At 58.5% G+C, this 25,456-nt stretch overlaps 1 protein-coding gene across 1 annotated transcript; it reads left to right on the plus strand.

Annotated features, from left to right (window-relative positions):
- Positions 1–1,989: 1,989 nt before the first annotated feature.
- On the plus strand, positions 1,990–25,456 carry YWHAQ (tyrosine 3-monooxygenase/tryptophan 5-monooxygenase activation protein theta). Its single transcript, XM_064146334.1, has 6 exons — positions 1,990–2,117; positions 4,414–4,770; positions 21,486–21,609; positions 22,753–22,916; positions 23,201–23,296; positions 24,419–25,456. The coding sequence occupies exons 2-6, from the start codon at positions 4,477–4,479 to the stop codon at positions 24,476–24,478; spliced, it is 738 nt and encodes a 245-aa protein (XP_064002404.1). The 5' UTR covers positions 1,990–2,117; positions 4,414–4,476; the 3' UTR covers positions 24,479–25,456.

A 25,456-nucleotide genomic window follows, 5' to 3' on the forward strand; every position in this document is an offset into this window, starting at 1 on the left:
AGCCACAGGCTGGGTCTTGCACTTATCCTTTATCACAAACTGGGGGGAAAATCATGGAGTCATTGAATGGTTTGGGTTGGAAAGGGCCTCTGAAGCTCTTCCAGTCCATCTCCAGGGACATCCCCAATAGGTTGCTCAGAGCCCATCAAGCCTGACCCTGTAGGGATCCAGGTGTTGATGCTGCTTGTGCTGAGCCTGTGTCTGGTGTGGGTTGTTGCTGCTGAGCTGCCAGGGAACAGCTGGATTTGAGCAGTTCTTGGCTTCCATCTTGGGAGCTCCCCAGGGAGCTTGCAGGTGGCACTGAGCTGGGTGGCAGTGCTGCTCTGCTGGAGGGTACAAAGGCTCTGCAAAGGGATGAAGCCCACCCCTCCGTGCCTTATAGGTTTCTGCCTCATGAAGACAGATGCTCACAAACAAGGCTTGATGCACAGCTGCCCAACCTCCGCTCTGCACTTTATGTGTGAAGGGAGACAACCACTGGAGGCCCTGGTGAAAATGAAGGGACCTGTATTCAAGGAAGAATAAAAAGGCTGCTTAAAACCATAGTAAGTTTCCAAGACTCTTATTTCTGGGGCAAAGTAATACATTTCCATGCTTTCTGCAAGCTTTATTAAGGAAGGTGTTCTCAATAGGTCCCTTTAACAGCAGGGACCAACCCAAACGCAGAGCAGAGTGGCTTGTTCACAGCAAGATCCAGTTTCCACACTCATAATCCCAGTTCTAGTCCAAACAAAGATCAAGAGCTTTACGAGTTGAGACAATAACATCCTGGGGTTGATTCAGAGAATTCATCATCCCAGCTGGCTGCTGAGGCTCCTCAGCATGACTATATTTGGTGAAGCTGAAAGCCAAGGTGAGAACCTCACCACTTCGTGCAGAGACCTTGCAGGAAGACACCCGGTGCCTCCCAGCCAGCCTGAGCCCTGGCAAAGCAGAGGCTTTGGATCCAGAGACAGCACAACCCACTCTGGCCTCACCACCTCCTCTGCGGCGTGGGGAGCAGCAGTGCAGGTGAGTCCTGCCCCCACCTTCGGGCTGCAGAGAGAGCAGCAAATGCTCCGTGTTCGCTCGGCCACGGACGGCTCACTTATTATTGGCCTGTTGTAGCACGGAACTAAACCTCCAGCTTGTGCTCGGCACAGACCTGACCTCCTGAAAACGAAGGCAAAACGAGGTGAATCTGCTGAGAGCCAAACGCGGCCAGGCCCTGTGCGGGGCCTCGGGAATGGGAGGTCCCCAGGGACCCCCTCCCGGCACCACGCTGCCTCTCCCGCGTCTGAAAACGGCTTTTGAGGCCCTGCCAATGGGGGGAAAGCTGCGTCCAGAACAGAAGCTCCGCGCAGGCCTCGGGGCACGGCCGGGAGCGAGCAGGCCGCGAACAGCCGGGCTTTGTCCCGGCACCGCCGCTCCTCCCGGCAAGCGCCCGGCGGCAGCCGCCAGCCATATCCGCTCCTCCCTCCCCTGCTGCGGGCCCGCTCCGTCCCAGCCAGCTCCGGGGTCGCCGGGCCGGGCTGGGCTCCACGCTGCTGCGGGAGCTGCTGCCCGCCCGGCCGCCCGCTGAGGCGCGCTGGGGCCGCGGCCACAGGAAGAGCCCTTTCGGGGGGCCAAAGGCCGGCGGGGTTCGCAGTGAGGCTGACTCGCCTCAACCCCCGCAGCCGCCGCCTCCTGGGCGCGGCCGCTCGCAGAGCCGGGCCGGGCCGGGCCGCGGCCTGGCGGGGGAGGGCCGGGAGCGGAGCGGGACGGGACGGGGGGGTTGTAGCAGCATCACCATGGCGACAGTGACGTCACGCCACCCTGGATCTCATTGGCGGAAACCCCGTGGCCCCAGCCGCAGCCCACGAGCCAACCCAGCTTGCGCCCTGCCTGCGCTCGCCCCCGCGGCGGCGCGCTCCGCTCCCATTGGCCGCCGGGGGGCGGGGGGGCGGGGCCCGGCTGGCAGGCCGGGCTGCGATTGGCGGCGTGGGCGCGGGCCGCGCCGCGGGTAGGCTGGGCTGTGCCAACGCCCTTCAGCGCTGGCTCTGGCCGGAGACGGGAGCGGCTCTTTCTCTCCGCCACAGCCCCGAGCGAGGCAGCCGATCGGGTGCCGCCCGCGGCCCGGCCTAGCGCAGCGGACTCAGGTGAGCGCAGTGCCGCGTCCCGGCGGCGCCCGCGGACCGCGCTCTGCCGCTGCCTGCCTGCTACCGCCGCTGCCGCCGCGGCGTCCTCCATTTTGTGAGCGCGGCGTGGAGCGCTCGGCGGCCCCGGGGAGCTGGAGGCGCAGCCAGCTGGCGCCGCCATTTCGCACCCGGCGGGGCCGCCCGCTTCCTCCTTCCGCCCTGCTGCCTGCCGAGGGGCAGCGCCGGCCGCCGCTCCGGCTACCGCCGCTCCCCTGCCCCCCGCCGTCCTTGGGGATGCGGCCGCCCCTGGCCCCCGCCCTCGCCGAGAGCCCACCCACTGCCGTGCCGCCGCAGTGGGGGCCGGCGGCCCAAGGTGGGGGCTGCGGCTGCTGCCGGCGCAGCCACCGCGGAAAGGCCAGGGCCCCGCCGCGCCGAACCGGCCCCGGCCTGGCATCCAGGTCGCCCCGGCCGGGCCGCTGCGAGCTCGCTCCTCCGGCCTCGCTGTCCCCGCCGAGCGCGGGTGCCGAGGGAGGCGGGCCCCGGGCGGCCCGCTGCGTCTTAACCCTTTTCGTGCCCCCACGGGACGAGGTCGCCTCGCCCCTTTCATGGCTTTACTGTTTCGGTCCCCGCTTGCCTGAGCTTAGGCCGCCGCCGTTCCCCGGACCGCACCTGCAGGGCGTGTGCTCGCCGCAAGGGTTTGGGCGAGGCCTGCCCAGGCTTTGTGGCATCCCTCGGGGCCCTGCTGGACGTGGCGTTAGTGTGTGCATGCAAGGCAGAATAGCAGGGTGAGGGCAGACAGGCTGCTCGGATGGAAAAGGCTCTATCAAGTGCTTGGGCTTCAGGCTGCTGCCTCTTGGCCAGCCCTCAGCCTGCCGGCTCCACTTGGGTCTCTGGGCCGTGGTTTCCCTAGGGATGGGCCTTGGGATGAACGCCTCAGCTCTTAGCCCTTGGTAGAAGGGAAGGTCACTGCAGGCCGTGTCCCCTGAGAAGCACCTGGAGATGGGCAAGCAGAGGGAAGATTCACTGTGACCCTGGAGGTGTGGTGGCCTCCACGCAGCAGGGAAAGGTGGAGTTGAGCAGCAGCTGGTGCTGGTGCCATGGTGACCAGAGATGGAGTTGGGTCTGTGCTGGTGCCATGGTGACTGGAGGTGGAGTTGGGTCTGTGTTGGTGCCATGGTGACTGGAGGTGGAGTTGGGTTTGTGCTGGTGCCATGGTGACTGGAGGTGGTGTTTGGTTTGTGCTGGCATCACGGTGACTGAAGATGGTTGTTGGGTCTGTGCTGGCATGATGGTGACTGGAGGTGGTGCTGAGTCTGTGCTGGTGCTGTGATGATGGAAGATGGTGCTGGGTCTGTGCTGGTGCTGTGATGATGGAAGATGGTGCTGGGTCTGTGCTGGTGCTGTGGTGATGGAAGATGGTGCTGGGTCTGTGCTGGTGCTGTGGTGATGGAAGATGGTGCTGGGTCTGTGCTGGTGCTGTGGTGATGGAAGATGGTGCTGGGTCTGTGCTGGTGCTGTGGTGATGGAAGATGGTGCTGGGTCTGTGCTGGTGCTATGGTGATGGAAGATGGTGCTGGGTCTGTGCTGGTGCCATGGTGACTAGAGATGGAGGTTGGTCTGTGCTGGTGCCATGGTGACTGGAGATGGAGTTGGGTCTGTGCTGGTGTCATGGTGACTGGAGATGGTGCTGTGTGTGTGCTGGCATCATGATGACTTGAGGAGATCGTGCTGGGTCTATGCTAGAGTCATTGTCTCTGGAGATGGAGTTGGGTCTGTGCTGGTGCCATGGTGACTGGAGATGGAGTTGGGTCTGTGCTGGAGCATCGTGACTGGAGGTGGTGCTGTGTGTGTGCTGGCACCATGGTTTCTTGAGGATATGGTGCTGGGTCTGTGCTGGCATCATGATGACTTGAGAAGATCGTGCTGGGTCTATGCTGGAGACATTGTCTCTGGAGATGGAGTTGGGTCTGTGCTGGTGCCATGGTGACTGGAGGTGATGCTGGGTCTGTGCTGGTGCCATGGTGACTGCAGGTGGTGCTGGGTCTGTGCTGGCACCATGGTGACTGCAGGTGGTGCTGGGTCTGTGCTGGCACCATGGTGACTGCAGGTGGTGCTGGGTCTGTGCTGGCACCATGGTGACTGAAGGTGGTGCTGGGTCTCTGATGGCACCATGGTGCCTCGAGGAAATGGTGCTGGGTCTGTGCTGGCATCGTGGTGACTGAAGGTGGTGCTGGGTCTGTGCTGGCACCATGGTGCCTTGAGGAGATGGTGCTGGGTGTGCGCTGGCACGGCGCTGACCCTGCTCTCTCGGTGCCAGGTTCGGAGGAGCGCTCCCGTGCCCGTAGCGTGAGGTGCCCAGCTCCTGCCCCTGCCAGCCGCCATGGATAAGACGGAGCTGATCCAGAAGGCCAAGCTGGCCGAGCAGGCGGAGCGCTACGACGACATGGCCACCTGCATGAAGGTGGTGACGGAGCAGGGCGCGGAGCTGTCCAACGAGGAGCGCAACCTGCTGTCGGTGGCGTACAAGAACGTGGTGGGCGGGCGGCGCTCCGCCTGGAGAGTCATCTCCAGCATCGAGCAGAAGACCGACACCAGCGACAAGAAGATGCAGCTCATCAAGGACTACCGGGAGAAGGTGGAGTCGGAGCTCAGGTCCATCTGCACCACCGTGCTGGTGAGTGGGGACTGGGCTTTGCTTGGCCTGAGGAGAGTTGAGGCTTTGCTGTGGGCTGCTGTGCTGGCCAGTGCTGCCCTGGGCCGGGCTGGGAGGGACCAACGGCTCTGCCCTGGGCAGGGACACCTGTCGGCTAGGCTCTGGGCACTGAACACCCTCAGGGAGGTGATATAGAATAACACTGGGACCTTGGCTGGGCAATAGGATGCAGAGTGTGGTGCTCCCCCGAGGCTGGCTGGAGCTGGGCTCCCTCTGAGAGTGGCTGGACTCCACCTGAGAGTGGCTGGGCTGCCCCCCCGAGGGTGCCTGGAGCTGGCCTCCATGATCGTGAAGGTCTCTTCCAACCTAAACACTTCTATGGTTGTGCTGGGCCAGGGGAAGTGAGTGCAGGAAGTGCTGCAGCTGCTGCTGAGGTTAGTGAGAGAAGGATCATCTGCACTCTGCTCTGTGCCCCACATCCGCAGAGGTATTTGGGGTACTCCAGATGCAGTGGGTTGGGAGGTTGGGTTTGGGTGGAGAGATTCATCTGTGGTGTTGCACTAAGGAATTGCTGCAGGGAATTCAGCCTCCTGCCTGCCTGTGCTGTGGTCACTGAGTTTCTCTCTTCATAAGATAAGCTGGAGTGAGACACCCACCCACCCCCTTTATTCAGAGCTTATAACCAGTTAAGAGTATGTAAAGGAACTGAGTGTGCAGTTCATTTTCTTCTCAGACAGAAAAATATTCCCAAGGGCTCCTGTAGAGATGCTTTGGTGATTTTGTTTCAATATAAAATACTACTTTCTGAAGTAAGGATGGGAAATAAAGACCTGTTAGGGTTGCCTTGGTCCTACTCCAGCTGACCTCTCAAGGGGAACCCTTTAAGAAGCATTTGCAGTGATTGTGTAATAATGTCAAACTGAGGGGTGCAGACTGCCAGGGCACTCCAGCATGGAGCAGAGCCCCAGAAGCAGGCTCTAGTTGTTATGGACAGCAGAGCTGCACTGTGGTGGGAGCTGAAGAGACACATGGCAGCAGCATGCAGGCTGCTGAGCCTCGTCTTATGGCCTGGAATGGTGCCAGGGGAGGGTTAGGTTGGTGAGGAGGAAAAATGTCTTTGGTATAAGAGTGATCAGGGACTGGCACAGGCTGCCCAAGGAGGTGATGGAGTCCCTATGCCTGGAGGTGTTCCAGAGCCGTATGGCCATGGCACTTGGGGCCATCTTTTGGTGGCCATGGTGGTGCTGGGCTGGTGTGGGACTGTCTGATTTCAGAGGCCTTTTCCAGCCCAAACCATGCCCTGACTGTGGATGTGAGCAGGCAGCTGTGGCTGCAGGCAGCTGTGCAGCTGTTTGGCAGAGGAGCTCCAATGCTTTGTTGCTCCGCTTAGGTACCGTTTGATGTGGTTGGGTTCTCTGGTGTCTGATACTGCTAACACCAAACAGGGAGCAGCAATTCTGGAAGGAATCAATTTTGAGGTAACTCCCCTAGACTGGTTTGGGAGACCTGAACTGAAAGCTGCCTGGTTTGGGAGTGACTGAATTTTGTTAAGTCTTGTGGCTCATGTCCATGGGGCTACTGCTTTGGGTCGTGCTGAAGATGCCTTGGCGCATCCTGCCATGCTGCCAGGCTGGTTGGGCCTTGGGTAAGGTTTGTTTGGCTAAATCAGTCCAAATGAGCTCACTTTGATGGAAAAGAATTTGGGAATTCATGAGCTTAATGAGTCAGATGAGTTAATTCGTTAACACATTTCACAGATGGCATCAGGTTGGAAGGGACCCTCCAAGGTCATCTGGTCCCACCCCTCTGCAGTGCGTGGGCACTCCTCCAACTCGAGCAGGCTGCCTGGGGACCATGGCCTGCAGAGAGGTTGTTTCTGCAGCGCAGTTAGGCTGTCACCTTCCCCTTGGTGACAGGGGTGTGGCTGCTGTGAGGCACTGATCCCCATTTCCTGTGGCAAGAGTTTCGCTAATCCTGCTGGTGTCACTCCTCTTGGTGGCCCCTCCTCAGTGCTCCACTTCAGAGCTAACCTCTTGGGACCCCAGCATAAGGCTCACTTTTCAGACTTCTTCATCTTCTGCCCTTCTACCTAAACGAGCTCTTAAGAGAAGGCTGTGGCATCAGATCTCCTGACTGCCATCTTGCCAAGCAGCTCCTGCCTGCAGAGGGTGTGCCCACTTCCCTCTGCTGCAGGGCTCCAGCCCCAGCAGTGGTGGGCAGCAGGGGCTGAGGTGGCTGTGCTCACAGCTCTGCCTGTGCTGGCTGAACAGCCTCCTGCACTCAAGGCTTCCTCTGTTCTCGGCTTGGCCTCTCCACCTCAGCTGGAAGGTAGCAGAAAGCAGTGAAGAGCTCACCCCACAGCTGTGTGCTTCCTGTGCTGCTCTGCTGGCACAGGGGCCTTCATGGGCAGGAGATGGCAGCTTCCCACTGCCAGCCTGGTGGTTTTTGTTCCCTTCTCAGAGAGCCCCGTGCAGTTCTGTTCTCCTCTCCCTTTCCTCCTCCATCTACCACTCCTCTGATCCATGAGTCAGCATCCCAGAGCTTGGAACTCACAATACACAAAGAGCTGCTTCGCAGAGCTGAGCCACAGAGTGGGTTTGGCTCCTCCTTTGAAGAGTCATTTCTCCTTCACTACTACAGCAGGAGCTGCTTGTAGATCAGAGAGATCTGTTAGATTTCTTCAGCTGAACCTCAGAGATGCTTTTGGACTCCTGGGAAGGCAGCTCAAGTGAAGCTACTGCTGGCAGGGAGCGTGGAAAGGTTGCTTGGAGTGAGCAGAGGTGGCTGTGCTGGGTGGAGTGGGGCTGCTCTTAGGCACCTTTCCAACAGCTTTTGCAAAAGGCCTCTTTTTCCTGCTTTAGTTCTGGTCCAGCTCCTCCACATGAATTGTCGCTTCTGGGGAGAAGCCTTCCTGTACACATCTCCTGCCACCAGTACCAGATGCCGCAGACTGAGCAGGCAGCTCCCTAAATCTGCTCAGGGTGCTGGGCCAGCTCCTGTCAACTCCACCAGCACCTGGAAAGGTTGGGGCAGAGGAGCCTTGGGGGCCTTTCCATCCTGGCTTTCTGTTTCAACCTGTGAAGAATGCTCCAGGTACCTGGGGAAGGCATTGTTCAGGTGTGCTCTGAAAAAGAACTTCTGCTTAGTCACCACTAGAATGCAAACTTCCACAGTGATGCTGAGATTGGCACAGAGGTACAGAAATTGGGAAAAAAGCTCCAGGGGCATCTCAGAGCTGCCTGCCAGTGCCTGAAGGCATCCTGCAGGAAGGCTGCAAAGGGACTTATGCTGAGGGGTCTGAGCCAGGCCAAGGGGGAATGGTTTGGAGCTGAGGCAGAGCAGGGTTAGACTAGAGCTGAGGAAGGAGTTGTTGAGTGTGAGGGTGGGGAGAGTCTGGCACAGGCTGCTCAGGGAGGCTGTGGCTGCCTCCTGCCTGAGGTGTCCAAGGCCAGGCTGGCTGAGGCCTTGAGCAGCTGAGTCTAGCTGAGGGGTGTCCCTGGGCATGGTGGGGAGGTTGGGGCATCTGAGCTCTGAGGTCCCTTCCAACCAGGGCCATTCCAGGACTGTATGAAATGATTTCATGGTTGTCAGCCACCAGCAGTGGTCCCAGGAAGCTGCTCCATCTCATGCCAAGCCTTGGAGACATTTCTTTAACTGCCTGCCTTGCCAGTAGGAGTAAATGTGACCTGAACCTTTTGTAACTGCTCCTCTAAGCTGTCTTTCAGTTGAGAGTGGTTCTGTAAGGAAGAAATGACTTGATCAAACAAATATTTTATTTGCAAGGTACACTGGGAGGCCTTCTTGAAGTCCTTGTATTGGTTGACTAATTCCTTGGCAATGCAGAGCTGCTGTTGAATCATTCTTTATGAGTCATACCCCAGACTCCTCCTGAAGCTGCTTAACTTGAGTTAATCACAGGCTCTCAGACTGCCAGGTTGGAAGGGACCCCGAGGAATCATCTGCTCCAGCCTTCCTAGGGGGCAGCAATAATCATCTGCTCCTCAGAGAGCTGCTGAGAAGGAAGGGCAGCAGCCTTTGGAAGCAGCTGAGTCTCCACCTGCTCCTCCAGGCTTTTCCCACGTGTCTGGTGGTGCTCTGGGTCCTGATGCTGAAGGAGCTCTTCAGGGAGCCAGAGCAATGAGAGCTGAGAGCAACTTGCCCACAGTTTCAAACCTGCTGAAGGTGCCATGGCTAAGCTCATCAGGGCTTGGAGACAGCTCTGTGCTGCTGGTTCCTTGCTGCTCTTGCCTCCAGCTGGAACTTAGGTTAGTTTTGGTGTGTGTTTGAGCTGTGGCACAGCATTGAGCTGCTTTCAGACAGCTGTTCTTCAGCACTTTGATGTTGCCCTGTATCAGGCTGGCATTGAAGAACTGCGCAGGGCTTCCTGAACCTCTCACAATGACCCAGCAGCATCCCTTGTGCTGCTGATCCTCTCCTCTCCCTTGCAGCCCTGCCTGCAGTCAATCTGGAGCTGTAAGGTGTCTCTGCTTCCACCCTTGACTGTCTTCAGCTTGAGAGGGTGCTCCTAAACGTTTGATCTTCCTCGAGTTCATTGTTGAGAGCAAGTACGAGTGTCGCTCCTGCCTGCTCCCCTTTCCTTCCTTTCCTCCTTCCTTTACGTCCAAGGCTGCAATGTTGTTACTACTGCTCTGCATAAAGAAGAAACAATAACTGCTAATAAAAAGCAGGGTGACAATAAAAATCTCTGCCCCCTTCTGATTTTCCTCCATTTGGGCCCAACAGAACCAAAAAGTGGTTAGTTGTAGCTGTGGTAACCTAGCCCCAAACACCCATGCTGGAAGGTAACCGTGGATGCAGCACAGGCACTGGGAACCAAGTGAGGATTTCCTTGCAGCAGCAAGCAGGTCCCTCATGTCAGCTGAAATCTGCAGGTAGATAAGGAAGCAGCTTTCAGCACAGCCCTCTTGGGGTTTTTTCTCTCCCCTGCTGTTACCTTTGGCCTGCAGCACAAAGCAGTCTCTGACTTCTCATTGCAGATGCTGAGGTTTGACAGCTTGCTGCTGCTGTGAGCAGTTCAGCAGAGTTCTTGTCTTGGGCAGTCTTTTGCTCTGCTGTAGTGGTCTGGGGGAATGGGCAGCTTGTGTGGCAGCAGGTGGTGCAGGGCTGTGACTGGCATGTGAGCAGGGGGGCAGGTGTCTTCTGCCCCTGGGAGCATGTAATGGGCTGTGGGAGGCTGAGCACACCAATCCCTGGGGGTGCTGCTGCCTTGGCACTGGGGTTAGCTGTCCCAGCAGTGGTTGGGGCAGTGCTCAGGGACTGCCTTGGGTCAGACTGCCTTGCTGCCTGCTGGCTCCTGAGGAGCTGCCTGACAGCACTGCCTACTTCTGTCTCACAGCAGCCCTTGGGCAGGTGGCTGTGAGCGCACAGAATCACAGACTGCTAGAATGGCTCAGGCTGGAAGGGACCTCAGAACTCACCTGCCCAACCAACCCCACCATGCCAGGGACACTGCTCAGCTGGACTCAGCTGCTCAAGGCCTCATCAAGCCTGGCCTTGGACACCTCAGGCAGGAGGCAGCCACAGCCTCTCTGGGCAGCCTGGGCCAGACTCTCCCCACCCTGGTACTGAAGAACTACTTCCTCATCTCCAGTCCAACCCTGCTCTGCCTCAGCTCCAAACTGTTCCCCCTTGGCCTGGCTCAGACCCCCTCAGCACAGGTCCCTCTGCAGCCTTCCTGCAGGATGCCTTCAGGCACTGGCAGGCAGCTCTGAGGTGCCCCTGGAGCCTTCTCCTCTGCAGGTTGCACTCCCCCAGCTCCCTCAGCCTGTGCTCACAGCAGAGCTGCTCCAACCCTGGCATCATCTTTGTGGCCTCCTGGGCTCACCCCAGCAGCTCTGTGTCCTCCTCTTGCTGCTGGGACAGCAGAGCTGGGATGCTGGAACTTCGTGCCTGAGCCTTTCCTATCTCAGTGTGCTCAAGTCTGACGTTTCAGTTCGTTGTCTGGACTCAGCTTACTCATGTTTGTACTTTTTTTCTTCTGTTAGCTTTTGTCCTTCTTGAGAATCTGCCACTGGAGGGCTGCACTTTGTTGTGAGGGAAGCTGGATTCATTCCTCAAAGTGCTGACACTTGCAGAAGCAGAGCCTAGAACCACAGAATGCACTGAGCTGGAAGAGGCCTCTGGAGGTCATCTCCTCATGTGCACTGAGGCTCCTGAGGGGGCTGAAAGCTCAAAGCCCAGCTGAAAACGGTCAAAGCAATTCTGATGGTATCTGAGGCCTCCATTGTGTGCAGTCACTGCCTGCTGCCTCCTGACCTTCTGGAACCCCCAGGCAAACTGCTGAAGGGTAGAGGGTCGATGGCTGCCAGGTGTTGTGTGAGAGGTACTGACAATGCAGACCTTGGGGTGCGGACTGGGTGTGCAGTGTCACTGCCTTGCCTGGAAGCTGCTGGAGTGGGTCTGGATCACTGATCTGACTTGCATGGGCACCTCCATCTTGAGGCCAGGCTGAGCAGCAGCTGCGTGAGGCCTGCTGGCAGCAGCAAGGTGCTGGAGCTCGGTGGCCTGTCTGCTGGTGAACGCTGAAGGAAGGAGCACAGAGAGCTGCAGTTCTCTGTAGGAGGCCTGTGCTGAGTGTGCAGCTGGGCACACAGCTTTGCACACAGCTGGGCACACAGCTGGAGCACTCTGATTCACCCCCAGCCCATGGCAACAGGAGGCAATGAAACCATGGTTGGTGCCAAGTCCTGTGGCTGTGCCAGATGCAAAGCCCTGGGAGCTGAAAGGTCCTGAGTTGGCTGTGATACTGCTCCTGCCTTTGTTTTAATTAATGAAAGCAATCAAGGGCTTGATTTGCCAGTTCCCAGCCTGGCTAAAGGTTTGTTCCTTGCTCCAGCAGACTTTGCTCTGTCCTTTTATTGACCAGAGGCATCTGCTGCAGGGGCTGGCTGCAGAATCCGTGCTGGGCTCTGCAGACAAAGCTTCCCCTTGCTCTGGTAGCTCCTGTCTGAGGTGCATGACACAGGCTCTGCTCAGACTGACAGCCTCACGTTCCCTGCCTGCCTGCCACCCTCCCAGGAAGCTCTGGAGTGGGATACACTTCGCAGCCTCCTTGTAGCAGAAATGGTTTGGAATGGGAGCAGGTTCAGAGTGTCAGCAGCAAAGCCTCCCTTGCCTGAAGAGGTTGTTCAAGGTCACCTGCAAGGTTGGTTTCTGGTTCTGGTGACTGAAAGGCTCCACGGCGTGGCCTGAGGGTGCCTCTCTGGGCACTCAGTGGCTCCCTCCTAAGACACATTGGGTTCCCTCAGGAGGAGGTTGGGTGATGGGCCAAGAGAAGCATCTCCTCGGTCACCCTTCTGGCTTCCAGTGGCCACCAGGCTCTGAGCTAGGGCCCCAAGCAGACCAGAAGTGGAGCAAGTAAAACTTGTAGGCCCCTGCCATGAAAGGCTGGCTTGAAAAAGCAGTTAGCTGCACTCTAGAGAGCTCCTGCAAGCTGCCCCTCTCTTGGGGTGTTGGTAGAGAATGGGCTGCTGGGAAAGGCCTTAGGAACAGGGTGTCCGGCCAGAACCTCACAGCTCCTGCCCGTAGCCATCAAGGCATGGCCCCGAGCTCCTCAGCCCTTGAAACACCTGCAGGGATGGGGACTCAGTGCTGCCCTGGGCAGCCTGTGCCAACCCCAATCTCCCCTGGCCACTTCCCCTCATCCTGTAACTCATCACCTGGGCAAAGAGCCCAAACCCCCCCTCACTGCAGCCTCCTCTCAGGGAGCTGCAGAAAGCAATGAGCTCTGCCCTCAGCCTTCTCTGCTCCACGCCAACCTCCCCCCCCAGCTCCCTCAGCTGCTTCTCCCCAGCCCTGCTCTCCAGACTCTGTCCCACCTTTGGTGCCCTTCTCTGGACTTGCTCCAGCCCTCAGTGTCCTTGCAGTGAGGACCCCTGGCAGTGTCTCAGTCATCCAGAGGTACCTTAGGGCTTCTGCAGCTGCAGAGCATCGAAGTGTTTTTAGATGCAAAATGAGACTGTTTTGGGTTGATTCTGCCCTGTTGTGGAAGATCAGAAATGGAGGCTGCTGGAAGAAGCTTTTAGGTAGTCAGAATTCTGACAGGCAGGACTAGATGTCAGCAGGGTGCTTGAGAGGAAAATACCACTCAGAGTCTTCTGAGGAATTGGAGATGTGGAAAATGCAGTCATGGAAGAGTGGTAGAATAAATTGGAGATGAAAGTGCTGGGAGCTTTGGCTGTGCTGTGTCAGTGCAGAAACCAGTTCCCAGCTGGTGAAGAGGGGAAAGGTTTGGGTTATTTTAAGGCTCACTTTCACATTTGGCAAGGGGGAGCTGGAAAACTTAGGGCTCTTCTCTAAACCCTCGAGGGATTGTTTGACTTGCCCTGGATTGTTGGGTTTGTCTGATGAAAATCTATAGCAAGGACACCTTGCTTTGTCCCCCACCTCTGCTGCCCCCACCTGGCGCTGCCGTGCAGGGGGCGCTCAGAGCTGCTGTGCGTGGCTCCGAGGTGCTGTTTTCGGGAGCAGTGTCAGCTGGAGATGAAATGAGACTCAGCCCCAGCTGGGAGTGGCGTGGGCAGGCCTGCTGCAGCTCAGCCTCTAAGTGGGATTCCAGATCCTTCCTTCAGGGCCAACCCTAAGTACTGCCTGCCAGTTCTTAAAGCAGTGTGGTTAAAGAGAGCCAAGTGGAAAAGATGAGTTAGGTCACCCTCTGTGTCCCTGTCTGCTTTGTCAGGTCATCTCCAGGCCACTGTTGCAGAGGACATGAGGGGCTGCAGAGGGCTGCATGAGAGCTGTTCCATGTGCTCCCAGGAGCAGCTGCTGCTAGGGCCCCACTGCAGAGTGACACAAACTCACTGGTGCTGAAGGGCACTTGGGGCAGTGATTTTCCTGCCACAGCAGGGGACTCTCCCTTTGCTGTGAGGCCAACACCATCTGAGTGCTGGCACATGGCAGCAAGTTGGGCTGGGCACCCTGCGTTGGGCACCAGGCCTGGCAGAGGACAAGTGTCAGCAGCACTTGGGTAGGGGACTGGAGCAGGCAGCTGCGTCCCGTGGGGAATGGAAGCCTCCCTGGAAGGCCTGAGCCCACACTGCTCCTCTGTGCTGCCAAAGCCTGGGCAGGAGGGGAGGCGTTTGCAGGTTCCCATGCAGGGATGTAGTGCTTTGAGCTCTGCAGGCAGGTTGGCAGCCAGTGCCCTGCCTGCTGCCCCAGGGGGCTGCTTCTCATCTTGGAGCTGGAGGCACCTGCAGAAAAACCTGATGGCTTTCCTGGATGTGAGCCAGCAGTGTGCAAGGAGGGCACCAGCAGCCTGGCCTGGTTCAGCAGTGGAGTGGGCAGCAGGAGCAGGGCAGGGATTGTGCCCCTGTGCTCAGCACTGCTGAGGCCGCAGCTTGAGTGCTGGGGTCAGGCTTGGATCCCTCACTGCCAGAACACGGAGGGGCTGGAGTGGGGCCAGAGAAGGGCACCAAAGGTGGGGCAGGGTCTGGAGAGCAGGGCTGGGGAGGAGCAGCTGGGGAGGTTTCGTGTGGAGCAGAGGAGGCTGAGGGCAGAGCTCATTGCTCTCTGTAGCTCTCTGAGAGGAGGCTGCAGTGAGGGAGGGTTGGGCTCTGCTCCCTAGGCTTAGGTAATCGAAAGAGATGGCCTGGAGTGGTGCCAGGGGAGGGTTAGGTTGGAGAGGAAGAAAAATGTCTTTGGTTCAGGAGTGGTCAGGGACTGGCACAGGCTGCCCTGGAAGTGGTGCAGTCCCCATGCCTGGAGGTGTTCCAGAGCCATGTGGCCATGGCACCTGGGGCCATGGTTTGGTGGCCATGGTGGTGCTGGGTTGGTGTGGGACTGGGTGACCTCAGAGGCCTTTTCCAGCCCAACCCATTCCCTGACTCCCAAGTATTTTGCCACTGCAGGCCTGTCTGAGTTGGCAGTGTCACCCACCTGACATGGTGTGCCCACTGGAGGTGAGCTGCTCCTCTACTGGGTAAGGCTGTGACATTGAGCCCATGGCCAAGGTAGCAATTGGGCTACTCAGCCAGGTGCTGCTGCCATGCAGCCTGTGCCTGTGCAGTGCTCTTGAGGAGCCTTCTCTCAGAAGGTTTGTTGCAGATCAGCTTCCTCACTTGCATGTGGCCATTTGGCTCTGAGCCAGTCGTGTTGTGCCAGGCAAGCACCACTTCAGACATCACTGCCACTTGCTGCCACCCATTTGGCAGTTCCAGTCCTTAACCAGCCAACAAGAGAAAATCAAAGCAGCCAGAAGCACTTAACCAGGGCCTGCATACCCTGTGGGCTCGGGGGAAGGAACACCCAGAGCTGCCAGAGCTCCCTGGCATTGGGCATGGCAGCACCTCCTCTGCTGCCAGCTCTGACCAGCACTGTGGCACAGAGAGCTCCTCAGCAGCTGCTGCCGAGGTCAGGCTGCTTTGGTTTGGCTTATTCTCTTGGGGCAAACTGTTGCAGAGCATCCCTGCTGCTGCTGGCTTCTGGTGGAGCAGAAGCAAGGCTGTGGTGTGCTGAGCTGGTGAGAGATGCAGATGGGAATGCAGAGCAGGCCTGGCAAAGCAGTGGCACACTGGGTGCTGCTGAGGGAACCCAGACCTGCTGAGCTGTTGACATCTGAGTGGCAGTGACGCTGGGAGTATCTGGAGTGGCTTCAGTTTCGCATGCTGAGGGCTTCTGTTGGTACCTAGGCACAGGTTATCTTCAGCTTGCTCTGACCTTAAGCTGCTGAAGATCAGATGTCTGGAGCTGGGCTGGTTCCTGAAGGGCTGAGCGTGGAGAGTGGCTGCATCTGTCCCCTGAGCTGCTGGGGTGTGTGCAGAGCCACAGGGCTGTGCTGGCTGGAGAAGTCCTCTCAGGTCCTCCAGCCCAACCACTCTCTAGCTCTGCCCAGGCTGGGGCAGAGCCATGGCCCTCAGCACCACAGCTCTGCCTCTGAAACACCTCCAGGGATCGGCATTCAGCCACCTCCCTGGGCAGCCTGTACCAGGCTTGGAGAACCCTTCCAGCCAAAAAGTTCCTTCTCCTGTCCAACCTGAACCTCCCCTGGGGCAACCTGAGGCAATTTCCTCTCCTGTCACTTGTTCCTTGGGAGCAGAGCCAAATCCTGCCCTGGCTCCAGCCTCTTTTTCTGGGAGCTGCAGAGAGCCAGGAGATCTCCCCACATTCCTTCCCTCTGGAAATGAGCCTCACTCTGCTGTGACTGCCTCGAGCTGGTTCGAGGCCCCCACAGCAGCCTGAATGCACAGGAGCTGCAGGCAGCCCAAGGGTCAGGTCAATGCCCAAGCTGGGTCTGAATTCATCTCTGCTGCCAGAGGTCCTGGCAGCTGAGTGTGTAGGGAGAGAGCAGCACAAGCCAGGCAGTGGTGGCATCCTTCTGTCACCTGAACCTGCCACCCACCTCAGCTGTGCAGAAGGTGCTCAGTGCACTGCGTTGAGCTTGGGGGCTCTGTTTGGTGTCAGCCTTCTCAGATTGCCCTGGCGGTGTTCAGGGCTCTGTGAGCCGTGGTTTGGTGGCCGTGGGGGGTGTTGGGTCGGACTGGATGATCTCAGAGGGCTCTTCCAGCTAAACAGTTCCGTGATCCTGTGGAGGCTGGGCAGTAGATCACATGCGTGGGGTGGGACTGGCTGATGTGTGTGGCGTGGAGGAGAGGCTGTGGCTGGGTGCTACAGCAGGAGCTGTGTCTGCAGCAGCTCCCATGCCTCTCTCAGGCACTTGCTGGACTGTGCCTTTGGGGCTTGGTCTCCACACAGCAGTGAGCCAAGCTGCATGCCCCTGGCTCTGTGCTCTGCAGTGCAGCCACAGCTCCAGCCCTGCCTCTGCTGGGGCAGGAGGAAAAGAGCCTGGGGAAGGACAGACAGGGGGAAGAGGGCAGGAGCGGGGCTGGAGAGGCAGCCCAAAGGGCAGTGGAAGTGCAGCTTTCTGGTGGCATCGGACTGAATGTCTGCCAGTGGGAGGGAAAGTGAAATACAAAGCTCAGCTTAAGAGGGGCAGAAGTGGGTTGGTGCCAGGCTGCTGCCTCGGCTGCAATGGCAGCTGTGGGGCTGTTCCATTTCTTGAGTAGGTGAGGAAATGTGGCTGCCTTCTGCAGGGGGCAGGAGGGCAGCAGCTATGAGCAGGGTGCTGGCAGGGTGGCAGGAGTGTGAGCACAACGTGCAGGCAGAGAGAACTGGAGATGGGAAGCCCTGGCACACTGCAGGGGGGGCAGTGTGCCACCTGAGAGTGCCCCAGTGTTGAGGAGGCAGCAGATCAATCTCAGATTGACACTGGAAGCCTGCTCTGACGCCACCAGGACGTGAAGGGTCTGGTTTGAGGACAGGGTTTTGCATTCTGTGTCCATATTGCTCCTTCTCAGAGTCACCCACTGCAGGGCAGGGCAGGAGCTCAGGGCGTGCTGAGGCTTGGCATGGCAGCACCTGGGGCAGGTCCGATGTGGGTTGGGTTTTTGCTGGCTGCTCAGCTGTTGGTGTGGTGAGCTTGCAGGGGCAGCTGTGCTCTGATCCATGACTGACCAAACAGTAGTGCCCATGCCTGCTGCAGGGCACTGCACTGGTGCCACCTGTGGCTTCAGCACAGCAACACCCCCTGGCAGTGTCTGTCTCTAGGCCAGGTTGTCATCACAGGGGCTGAGACTGCCTGGGTTCTGCCCCCCTGCTCAGCTGCCTGCAGTCCTCCTACTGCCTCAGCTCAGCAGCAGCAGCAGTGTGGCCAAGGGAGCAGATTCTGCCACTCTGCTCCAGCTGCCCTGGAGTGCTGCATCCAGCTCTGGAGCCCTCAGCATGAGAACAGCTCCAGAGGAGGCCACAAAAACAGAGAACTGGAGCATCTCTGCCGTGGGGCCAGGCTGGAGGGGTGGGGGGTGAAGCTGGAGAAGGGAACACCAGGAACACCTTCTGGTGGCCTCTCAGTGCTTCAGGGCCAAGCAGAAAGCTGGGGACAGCCTGTGGAGCAGGGCCTGTGGTGGCAGGACAGATCGAGTGGTGTGAACCCAAAGGGGGAGATTCAGAGTGGAGAGAAGGGAGAAATGTTTGACACTGAGTGAGGGTGGGGGGAGCCTGGCCCAGAGTGCCCAGAGAGGTGAGCAGTGCCCCATCCCTGGCACCACTGCAGCTGAGGTTGTCTGGGGTTGTGAGCAACCTGCTCTGGTCAGGGATGTCCCTGCTGGCTGCAGGGCATGGACTAGGTGAGCTTAACAGGTCCCTCTCAGCCTAAAACAGCCCTGATTCTGTGAACCCCTCTTGAAAATGGGGTTCCTAGCAGGGAACAGATGGAGGAAGGCTGGAGATGTGCTGGCTAGGACTGGCCCCAGAGTGCCAGCTGCCTGTGCAGCCAGCCTGCCCTGCCCTGCCTGCAGGAGGAAGGCCAAGAGGCCCTGCAGAAGAGCTGCTGCTGCCCAGAGGTGAAGCTCCCCTAGCGGAGCAGAGCATTGGTGATGGAGAGGGGAGGGCTGCAGAGCGGAATGCTCAGCTTGGCTGGAGTCTCTCTGCTCTCCTCTGACCTGGGGGGCTCCTCAGTGAGAGCTTGCTGCAGTTAGGGCAGTTAAAAACCCCACAGTGGGGCTGCAGAGCATGGAGGAGGAGATCCCTGCCCTGTGCTGAGGGTTAGCTTCCTTCAGAGTGCTCCGGGCTGGAAGAGACCTCAGAGACCACCACTGCCACCCCTTGCCATGGGCAGGGACACCTCCACCAGCACAGGTGGCTCATCCAGCCTAGCCCTGAACACCTCCAGGGAGGTCGTGGTTCACATTCTGTGATTCTGTGAACCACGACCTCCCTGGCAGCCTGTGCCAGTATCTCACTACCCTCACTGCCAAGTCTCAGTCTGCCCTCTTCAAGCTTCAACCCACCCCCCCTCCTCCTGTCACTACAAGCTCCTCTCAGCAGTCCCTCCAGATGATCAGGAGCTCCTCAAGACGCAGTGGCAGTGGGAGGTGCTGCTGGGCAGCACAGGTGCCCAGCTGAGGAGTGCCAAGGCAGCAGTGAGCATAGCCCACGCTGCTGGCTCAACTCTCTGGGGTCTGGCAAGCAGCAGGGGCTGCTGACTGCTTTGCTGCTTCAGTTGTGATACCTGCAGAGTTGGGTTGAGCCTTTGCAGGAGGGATCCAAGCTGTTTTAGGCCCATACCTGCTGCAGTGCCCCACAGCTGGCATCTTTCTGAACATGGCTGTGGCAGGTGCCAGCTCTCACCATCCTGGGCAGGGTTGTGTCACATCCAGATGGCTTACACAAGGCCACTGCAGGGTCCTCTCCGAGGCTCTGAACGGCTTGGGGTGGTGTTGGGCTCCTGTGGCTGGGGCTGCCTTACAGAGGGACACAGCCAGCAAAGGGGAAGTGCTTGTAAAGTGGCAGTAACTGTAACAGCAGCAGCCAGCTGAGGGTGAGCCAGGCTGTGCCCAGGTGGCCAAGAAGGCCACCAGCACCAGGAGTACTGTGGGCAGCAGGAGCAGGGCAGGGATTGTGCCTCTGTGCTCAACAGTGGGCAGGCCACTGGTGGAGTGCTGGGGTCAGGTTTGGGGCCTCACTGCAAGGACGTTGAGGGGCTGGAGCAGGTCCAGAGCAGGTCTGGGGAGGAGCAGCTGAGGGAGCTGGGGGGGGTTGGTGTGGAGCAGAGGAGGCTGAGGGCAGAGCTCATTGCTCTCTGCAGCTCCCTGAGAGGAGGCTGCAGTGAGGGGAGGTTGGGCTCTGCTCCCTAGGAGCAAGAGACAGGAGAAGAGCAAATGGCCTCAGGTTGCACCAGGGAAGGTTTAGGTTGGACATGAGAAGAAACCTGTCGAGTGAAAGTGTTCTCACAGCCTGGCACAGGCTGCCCTAGGAGGTGGCTGAATGCCCATCCTTGGAGGTGTTCCAGAGGCAGAGCTGTGGTGCTGAGCACCATGGCTCAGTCCCAGCCCTGTCAGAGAATGGTTGGGCTGGGTGACCTGAGAGGGCTTCTCCAGCCCAAGCCATGCTGTGCCTCTGCTCTGGGGGTGCCTCCTGCAGAGCAGCAATGCCCACCTGGGGCTGCCACCACTCCGCCTGTTGTGTTTGCCTCCTGTTTGGAAGCACAGCACAGAGCTTCTGCTGCCCTTTGCACACCAGCAGTGAGGTGCTGCCCACTCCATACCCCTGCTCAAGCTCTCTCATCCCTCTCAGCTGGGTTCCCCACTTGTCCCTGTGCCCCATAGTCAGTGGCTGATTTGGGGTTGTGCTTTTGCAGCCCTGCAGAGCGGTTCTAGGTTAGGAGGAAGGGTCTCAGGTTGGTGTTGTCTGGATTGGAAACAGCCTCCTGCTGCTCTCCCTAGGCTGGCAGTGGCAAAAGCAATTTCCAAAGCAATTCCATGGCTCTTGCCCGTTTGTGAGTGCCCTGGCAGGGGAGTCTCAGGGGGAGCTGTCTGGAGCTGTGTACATCCATGCTGAGCACTTTGGGGCTGTACAAATGCCTTTTTTCACCCAGCTGGCAGTGCCCTAGGAGGAGTTGGTTGAAAATCACTGCCAGCACCTGGCGTGGCCCCGCAGCGAGCAGAGGCTTTCAGCTGGAGTGCTCTGTTGCCCTGGGTTGTTAATGAAGCCACACTGGTTTGGTGGCATGCACAGGGAGGGGCTGCTGTCTAAAACCAGCTGCTGGGGTGTGCAGTGCTGCACTTCCTCCTTACATGCTAAGGGCTTGCCCTGGAAGCCTGAGTTCTTGCAGCACTCTCTGGCTGCTCCAGGGGCTTGGATCCCTGCTTCTTCAAGGGATCTCCCATGAGCTAGCCTCACTGTAGCCCTGGAGGTAGCTTGTTGCTGCTTTCCCCACCACCTTCATCCGAGGGACTGAAGGCAGAGCTCTGCCTCCCGTGAGGGCTGGGAGGTTCCCTCGGCTCTGTGGCAGCCAATTCACATCTCTGGTCGGCTCCAGAGAACAGGGCTGGGCTTTGGCAATGGGCTGGGGGTCAAGGAGGTGAGCCAGAAGCTGCTGTGCTCCTGATGAGCTCTCTGGAGTGCTCCCTGAGGGGATGATACTGTCCTGCTCTCCTTCACCCTCCTTTCGGCAGGGACTTGCCTCCTGACGCAGCCTGGGCATGGCCTGGTGCAAGCAGGAGAGCTGTGAGCAGGAGGAGCTCTTGGGAGCACTCTGGCTGGCAGGATGGCTGCCTGCCAGGCTGGAGAGGCTGCTGGTCCTGCACAGCCTTGGGCAGACCTCTGCTGTCTGTGGAGGGTGGGCAGGTACTCAGGTACAGCTCGCACCAAAGCCAGCTAGAGCTGGGGGTTCACTTTGTTTGCTGGCAGGCAGGAACTGGTTCTTGGTTCTAAGCAACTTTAACCTTTGCCCATCCTGTCTCTCTTCTCTGGCCCTGCTCCAGCACCACAAGGAGGCAAAGTGGCAGAGGCTGCCCAAGGAGCTGGCTGCATGCTCACCCCTAGAGGCACTTCCCAGGGGCAGAGCTGTGGTGTTGAGGGCCATGGGTTAGCCCCAGCAGGGCACGGTTGGACTGGGTGACTGCAGAGGCCTTCTCCAGCCAGTGGCAGCTGCTGGTTTGTGCAGCCCCAGCTCACTCCTTTGCCAGACCACTTCTGGAATGAGAGCAAGTCCTGGAAGCTGGGTCAGGAAGCCTTTTCCTGGGCCTGCCTGGCAGTGTCTGAGTGAGCTCTTTGGCTTTGTGCCTTTCCAGGGCTTGTCTAAGTGAATCTGCATCTCTCCAAACTGCCTTTGCAGCTCCTCCCTGCTCAGGGCAGCCCATCTCAGGCACCCTGGAGTGCAGGAGGAGGCTGTGCTGGGTGGCCCTGCCGTGACCTGTCCCTGTGCTCTCTCCCTGCTGCAGGAGCTGCTGGACAAGTACTTGATAGCCAATGCCACCAACCCCGAGAGCAAGGTCTTCTACCTGAAGATGAAGGGAGACTACTTCCGATACCTTGCTGAAGTTGCCTGTGGTGATGACAGGAAACGTGAGTGCTGCTGAAGTGCCAGGGCCTTACCCTGGGCGTGCACAAGGCCTCAGGAGGAGGAGGAACTTGTTTGGTGTGAGGGCGCTGAGGCCCGGAGCAGGCTGCCTAGAGAGGCTGCAGTCTCCTTCTCTGGAGAGCTTCCAGCCCCTCCTGGGCAAGCAGCTGTGGGAGCTGGATGGTCTCCAGAGGTCCCTTCCTGCTTCCACCATGCTGGGATGTGTGAGGTAGCTGAGTGACAGCAGTGGTGCTGCAGCTGGACATCTGCAGTGCTCACAGAGGCTGCAGGTCTGAGCACCCTTCAGTGCAGCAGGCAGGCAGTGGGAGCTGCAGTTCCTTGCTCTCTGGGGAGCTGCTGCAGACCACTCCAGGCTTCTGGGAAGGGTGTGCTGATGTCTTCCATCTTGTTTGGATTTGGTGAAGTAGAACTTCCAAGGAAGGACAAACAGATCTCTGCAGCATTTGCACTCCTTGCTGGAGTCCTGCTGCTCGTCAGCCTTACCCACTTCAGGCTGAAGCATTCCCTGAGGGAATCTCTGACCCTTGGGTGAGGAGTGAGGCAGGGTCCCTGCACAGCTGCAAGGGCTGTACCCCAGCTCCCAAAGCCTCTGAAGCAGTGCAGTCACCTCCCTGGCTGTGGCTGCTGACTTCTGGGTGGCCTCTATCTCCTGAATACCTTTGCTCTGGAGCAGCTTCCTTTGCTCCCTGTCTTTTGTCCCTGTGACAGCTGCACTGTAAGGAGGACACTGCAGGACTGGAGCAGGCCCAGAGAAGGGCATCAAAGCTGGGGAAGAATCTGGAGAACAGGGCTGGGGAGGAGCAGCTGAGAGAGCTGTTGGGGGTTGGTGTGGATAAGAGTCTGAGTGTAGAGCTCATTGCTCTCTGCAGCTGCCTGAGAGGAGGCTGGAGCCAGGTGGGGTTGGGCTCTGGGGTTTGGTGGCCATGGTGGCACTGGCCAGGGACTGGGCTTGATCTTAGAGGGCTGCTCCACCCCAAACCCTTCTGTGATTGCCCTTCCAGGTGGATTGGCAGTCATGGGTTAGGCTGAGCACAGAGTTGTGCTGGCAATGGGCTGGGCTGGGGTAGCTGTTGGGCTGGCACACTCTGGTGCCACCTGTGAGCCCTGCTGTGTCCTCCCTTGCCCAGAGACAATAGAGAACTCGCAGGGTGCCTACCAGGAGGCCTTCGACATCAGCAAGAAGGAGATGCAGCCCACACACCCCATCCGCCTGGGGCTGGCCCTCAACTTCTCTGTCTTCTACTACGAGATCCTCAACAATCCGGAGCTGGCCTGCACGCTGGCCAAGACAGTGAGTGCCTGCTGCTGGGGGCAGGGCTGCCAGGGAGCAGGCCCCTGCCAAACCACGGGGGCGCCTCCTCAAGGGCTCTTGCTGCCGCGCTGCTGCTGCTGCTGCTGCTGCTGCTGCTGCTGGTGGGATGAAGGGGCGGGAGCAGTGGTGTGCGCAGCCTGGCTGGAGGCTGTTGTGAGGCCTTGGCTGTGCCTCCATGTGAGACAGCAGCAGAGGGCAGGAGCTGCTGGCACTGCCCTTCCTGCTGCCTCTCAGCAGCGTGCTCAGGCTGTTTGTTGCTGCAGGCGTTCGACGAGGCCATCGCAGAGCTGGACACGCTCAACGAAGACTCCTACAAAGACAGCACCCTCATCATGCAGCTGCTTAGGGACAACCTCACAGTGAGTGCCCCCGGTGCCCTGCCTGTGCCCCTGTCTGTGCCCCCGGTGCCCTGCCTGCCCTGAGCTCTGCTGCAGCCTTGTGTGGCTCCAGGGCACTGCCCCTGCCCCAGGGTGCAGCTTGCAGCACTCAGTGCTGTGCAGTCTGCAGCTGCAGCTTGGGTAGCTCCCTGCTGGCTTTGCTGTGGGGCAGGAGCATGCAGCCAACATAACACAAAGAAGGGGGCCAGGAGGAGGGGCCTGTGCTCAGGCAGTGGTTCCTCCCCAGGCTCCTCCATGCCCACTCAGGCCCAAGGCTTCTCTTGTTCTGTGCATCCCTGCTCTGCTCCTTTTCCTGTTGGTCGTTTGCAAGAGCAGCTCAGGAATTTTCAGTGCATTGAGCACAAAAATGAGTGGATTGAGTCTGTCCTAACATTAATCATGGCAGAGAAGTGCCCCCTGGGCCCCCTAGATGCTCTGGGAGTTGGTAGTTGGGCAGCTCCCCTGTGGCAGCCACTGCACCTCAGTGACAGCAATGCTGGCTGCTGTGAACACTCCTGCCATGGAAGTGTCCTTCATCAGCACCTTCAGCACCCACAGTGCTCATCCTCGCTCTCAGCCTTCCAACTGATGCTGCTGCCCAACGAGGCCTGGAGCAGCCTGTGCTGGTGGGAGGTATCCCTGCCCGTGGCAGGGGCTTGGAGCTGGATGGTGCTTAAGGTCCCTTCCAACCCATTCTGTGAAGCTGCTCCCTGGGAGTTGCGTGGAAGGGACTTTGAAGATCATCTAGCTCCAGGCTCACAGCAGAGGGCTCGGAGCTGGATGGTGCTTAAGGTCCCTTCCAACCCAAACCATTCTGTGAAGCTGCTCCCTGGGAGTTGTGTAGAAGGGACTTTGAAGATCATCTAGCTCCAGGCTCACAGCAGAGGGCTCGGAGCTAGATGGTGCTTAAAGTCCCTTCCAACCCAAACCATTCTGTGAAGCTGCTCCCTGGGAGTTGGGTTGGAAGGCACCTTGAAGATCATCTAGCTCCAGGCCCATGGCAGGGGGCTTGTTGCTCAGGTCTCCAACCCACCTGGCCTCAAAGACCCCTGGGGAGGGCCAGGTCAGTGGTGGGAGCTGACTCTGCTTCTCTTCTCTTGGCAGCTATGGACATCAGACAGCGCAGGAGAAGAATGTGATGCTGCAGAGGGTGCAGAGAACTAAGCCTGCACGTGGGGCATCATCTCCCTCCCCTTCCTCCAGAAACCTTTTTACACGTCTCCATTCCTTAGAGCTCCACTGGGATTTCCTATAGCAAAGAGAAAAAGGAAAACAAACCCATCCATGTGTATGGAAAAATCAATTTATAGTCTTTTCACACTGCAGCTTTGGGAAAAAAAAAACAAAAACAAGAAACAAAACAAACTCCATTCCTTGATTTGTGGTTTTGGTTTTTGGGTTGGGTTTTTTTTTGTTTGTGTCCTGGCCTTCCTGGTGTGCAAGTTACTGCTGTAGAAAAGTATTAATAGCTTCATTTCATAGACACCTCTGCAGAGGGCTCGAGTGCTCCTGCTCTTGAAAGCAAGCCCACAGCTGGACCAGTTCTGCCCCAGTGAGCTGTGGTTTGTACCCCGGTGAGCTATGGACGTGTAGCTCACTGCAGCTCCACCTTAGCTTCTCCTCCTCCACATCCCTCCCCTTGCTCTGCAGCCTTTCCTGCCCTCCCCTGGCTCCCAGCTGACTCCTGTGTGCTCTGGCAGTAGGGATGTGGAGGCCTTGGGCCAGTTTGGAGAACCACCCAGTGAGTTGTGTGCCCCCCAGCAGGGCCTCCCCTGCCTCCAGCTGCTGCTCTTTCCGTCGCCCTCCCCAGCCCAGCTGCCTGCCGCTGCTGCTGGCCTTACTTTGCCCAGGGGCAGGCTGCAGTGGGTAGCAGCTTCTCAGGCACTGGAGTGGCACAGCCCAAAGGGAGCTCCAAGCGTGGCCAAGTCTCCAAGTTTGGTTTTTTTTTAGTACTTTTCCCTGCAGGTTTGTGCACATGTGAGGAGGTGTCCAAAGTCTGTCCAGTGATCGTTCCTTAGAGAGTTTGGACCACTGTTGTGTGTTGCTAATCATTGATTGTAGTCCCAAACGAGCCTTGTGAAAAATGTTCTGCCCTCTGTAACAGCAAAAGTAACATTAAATAAAAGTACATTTTATAAACCA

This window comes from Pogoniulus pusillus, chromosome 7 (assembly GCF_015220805.1).
Source record: "Pogoniulus pusillus isolate bPogPus1 chromosome 7, bPogPus1.pri, whole genome shotgun sequence".
Classification (NCBI taxonomy): Eukaryota; Metazoa; Chordata; class Aves; order Piciformes; family Lybiidae; genus Pogoniulus; species Pogoniulus pusillus.

Excerpts from the sequence above, each read along its gene's own strand:
- YWHAQ (XM_064146334.1), top strand. The coding sequence starts at position 4,477 with ATGGATAAGACGGAGCTGATCCAGAAGGCCAAGCTGGCCGAGCAGGCG. Across the intron at positions 21,610-22,752 it reads CTGTGGTGATGACAGGAAAC|AGACAATAGAGAACTCGCAG; the intron begins GTGAGTGCTGCT and ends TCCCTTGCCCAG. Across the intron at positions 23,297-24,418 it reads TGCTTAGGGACAACCTCACA|CTATGGACATCAGACAGCGC; the intron begins GTGAGTGCCCCC and ends TTCTCTTGGCAG.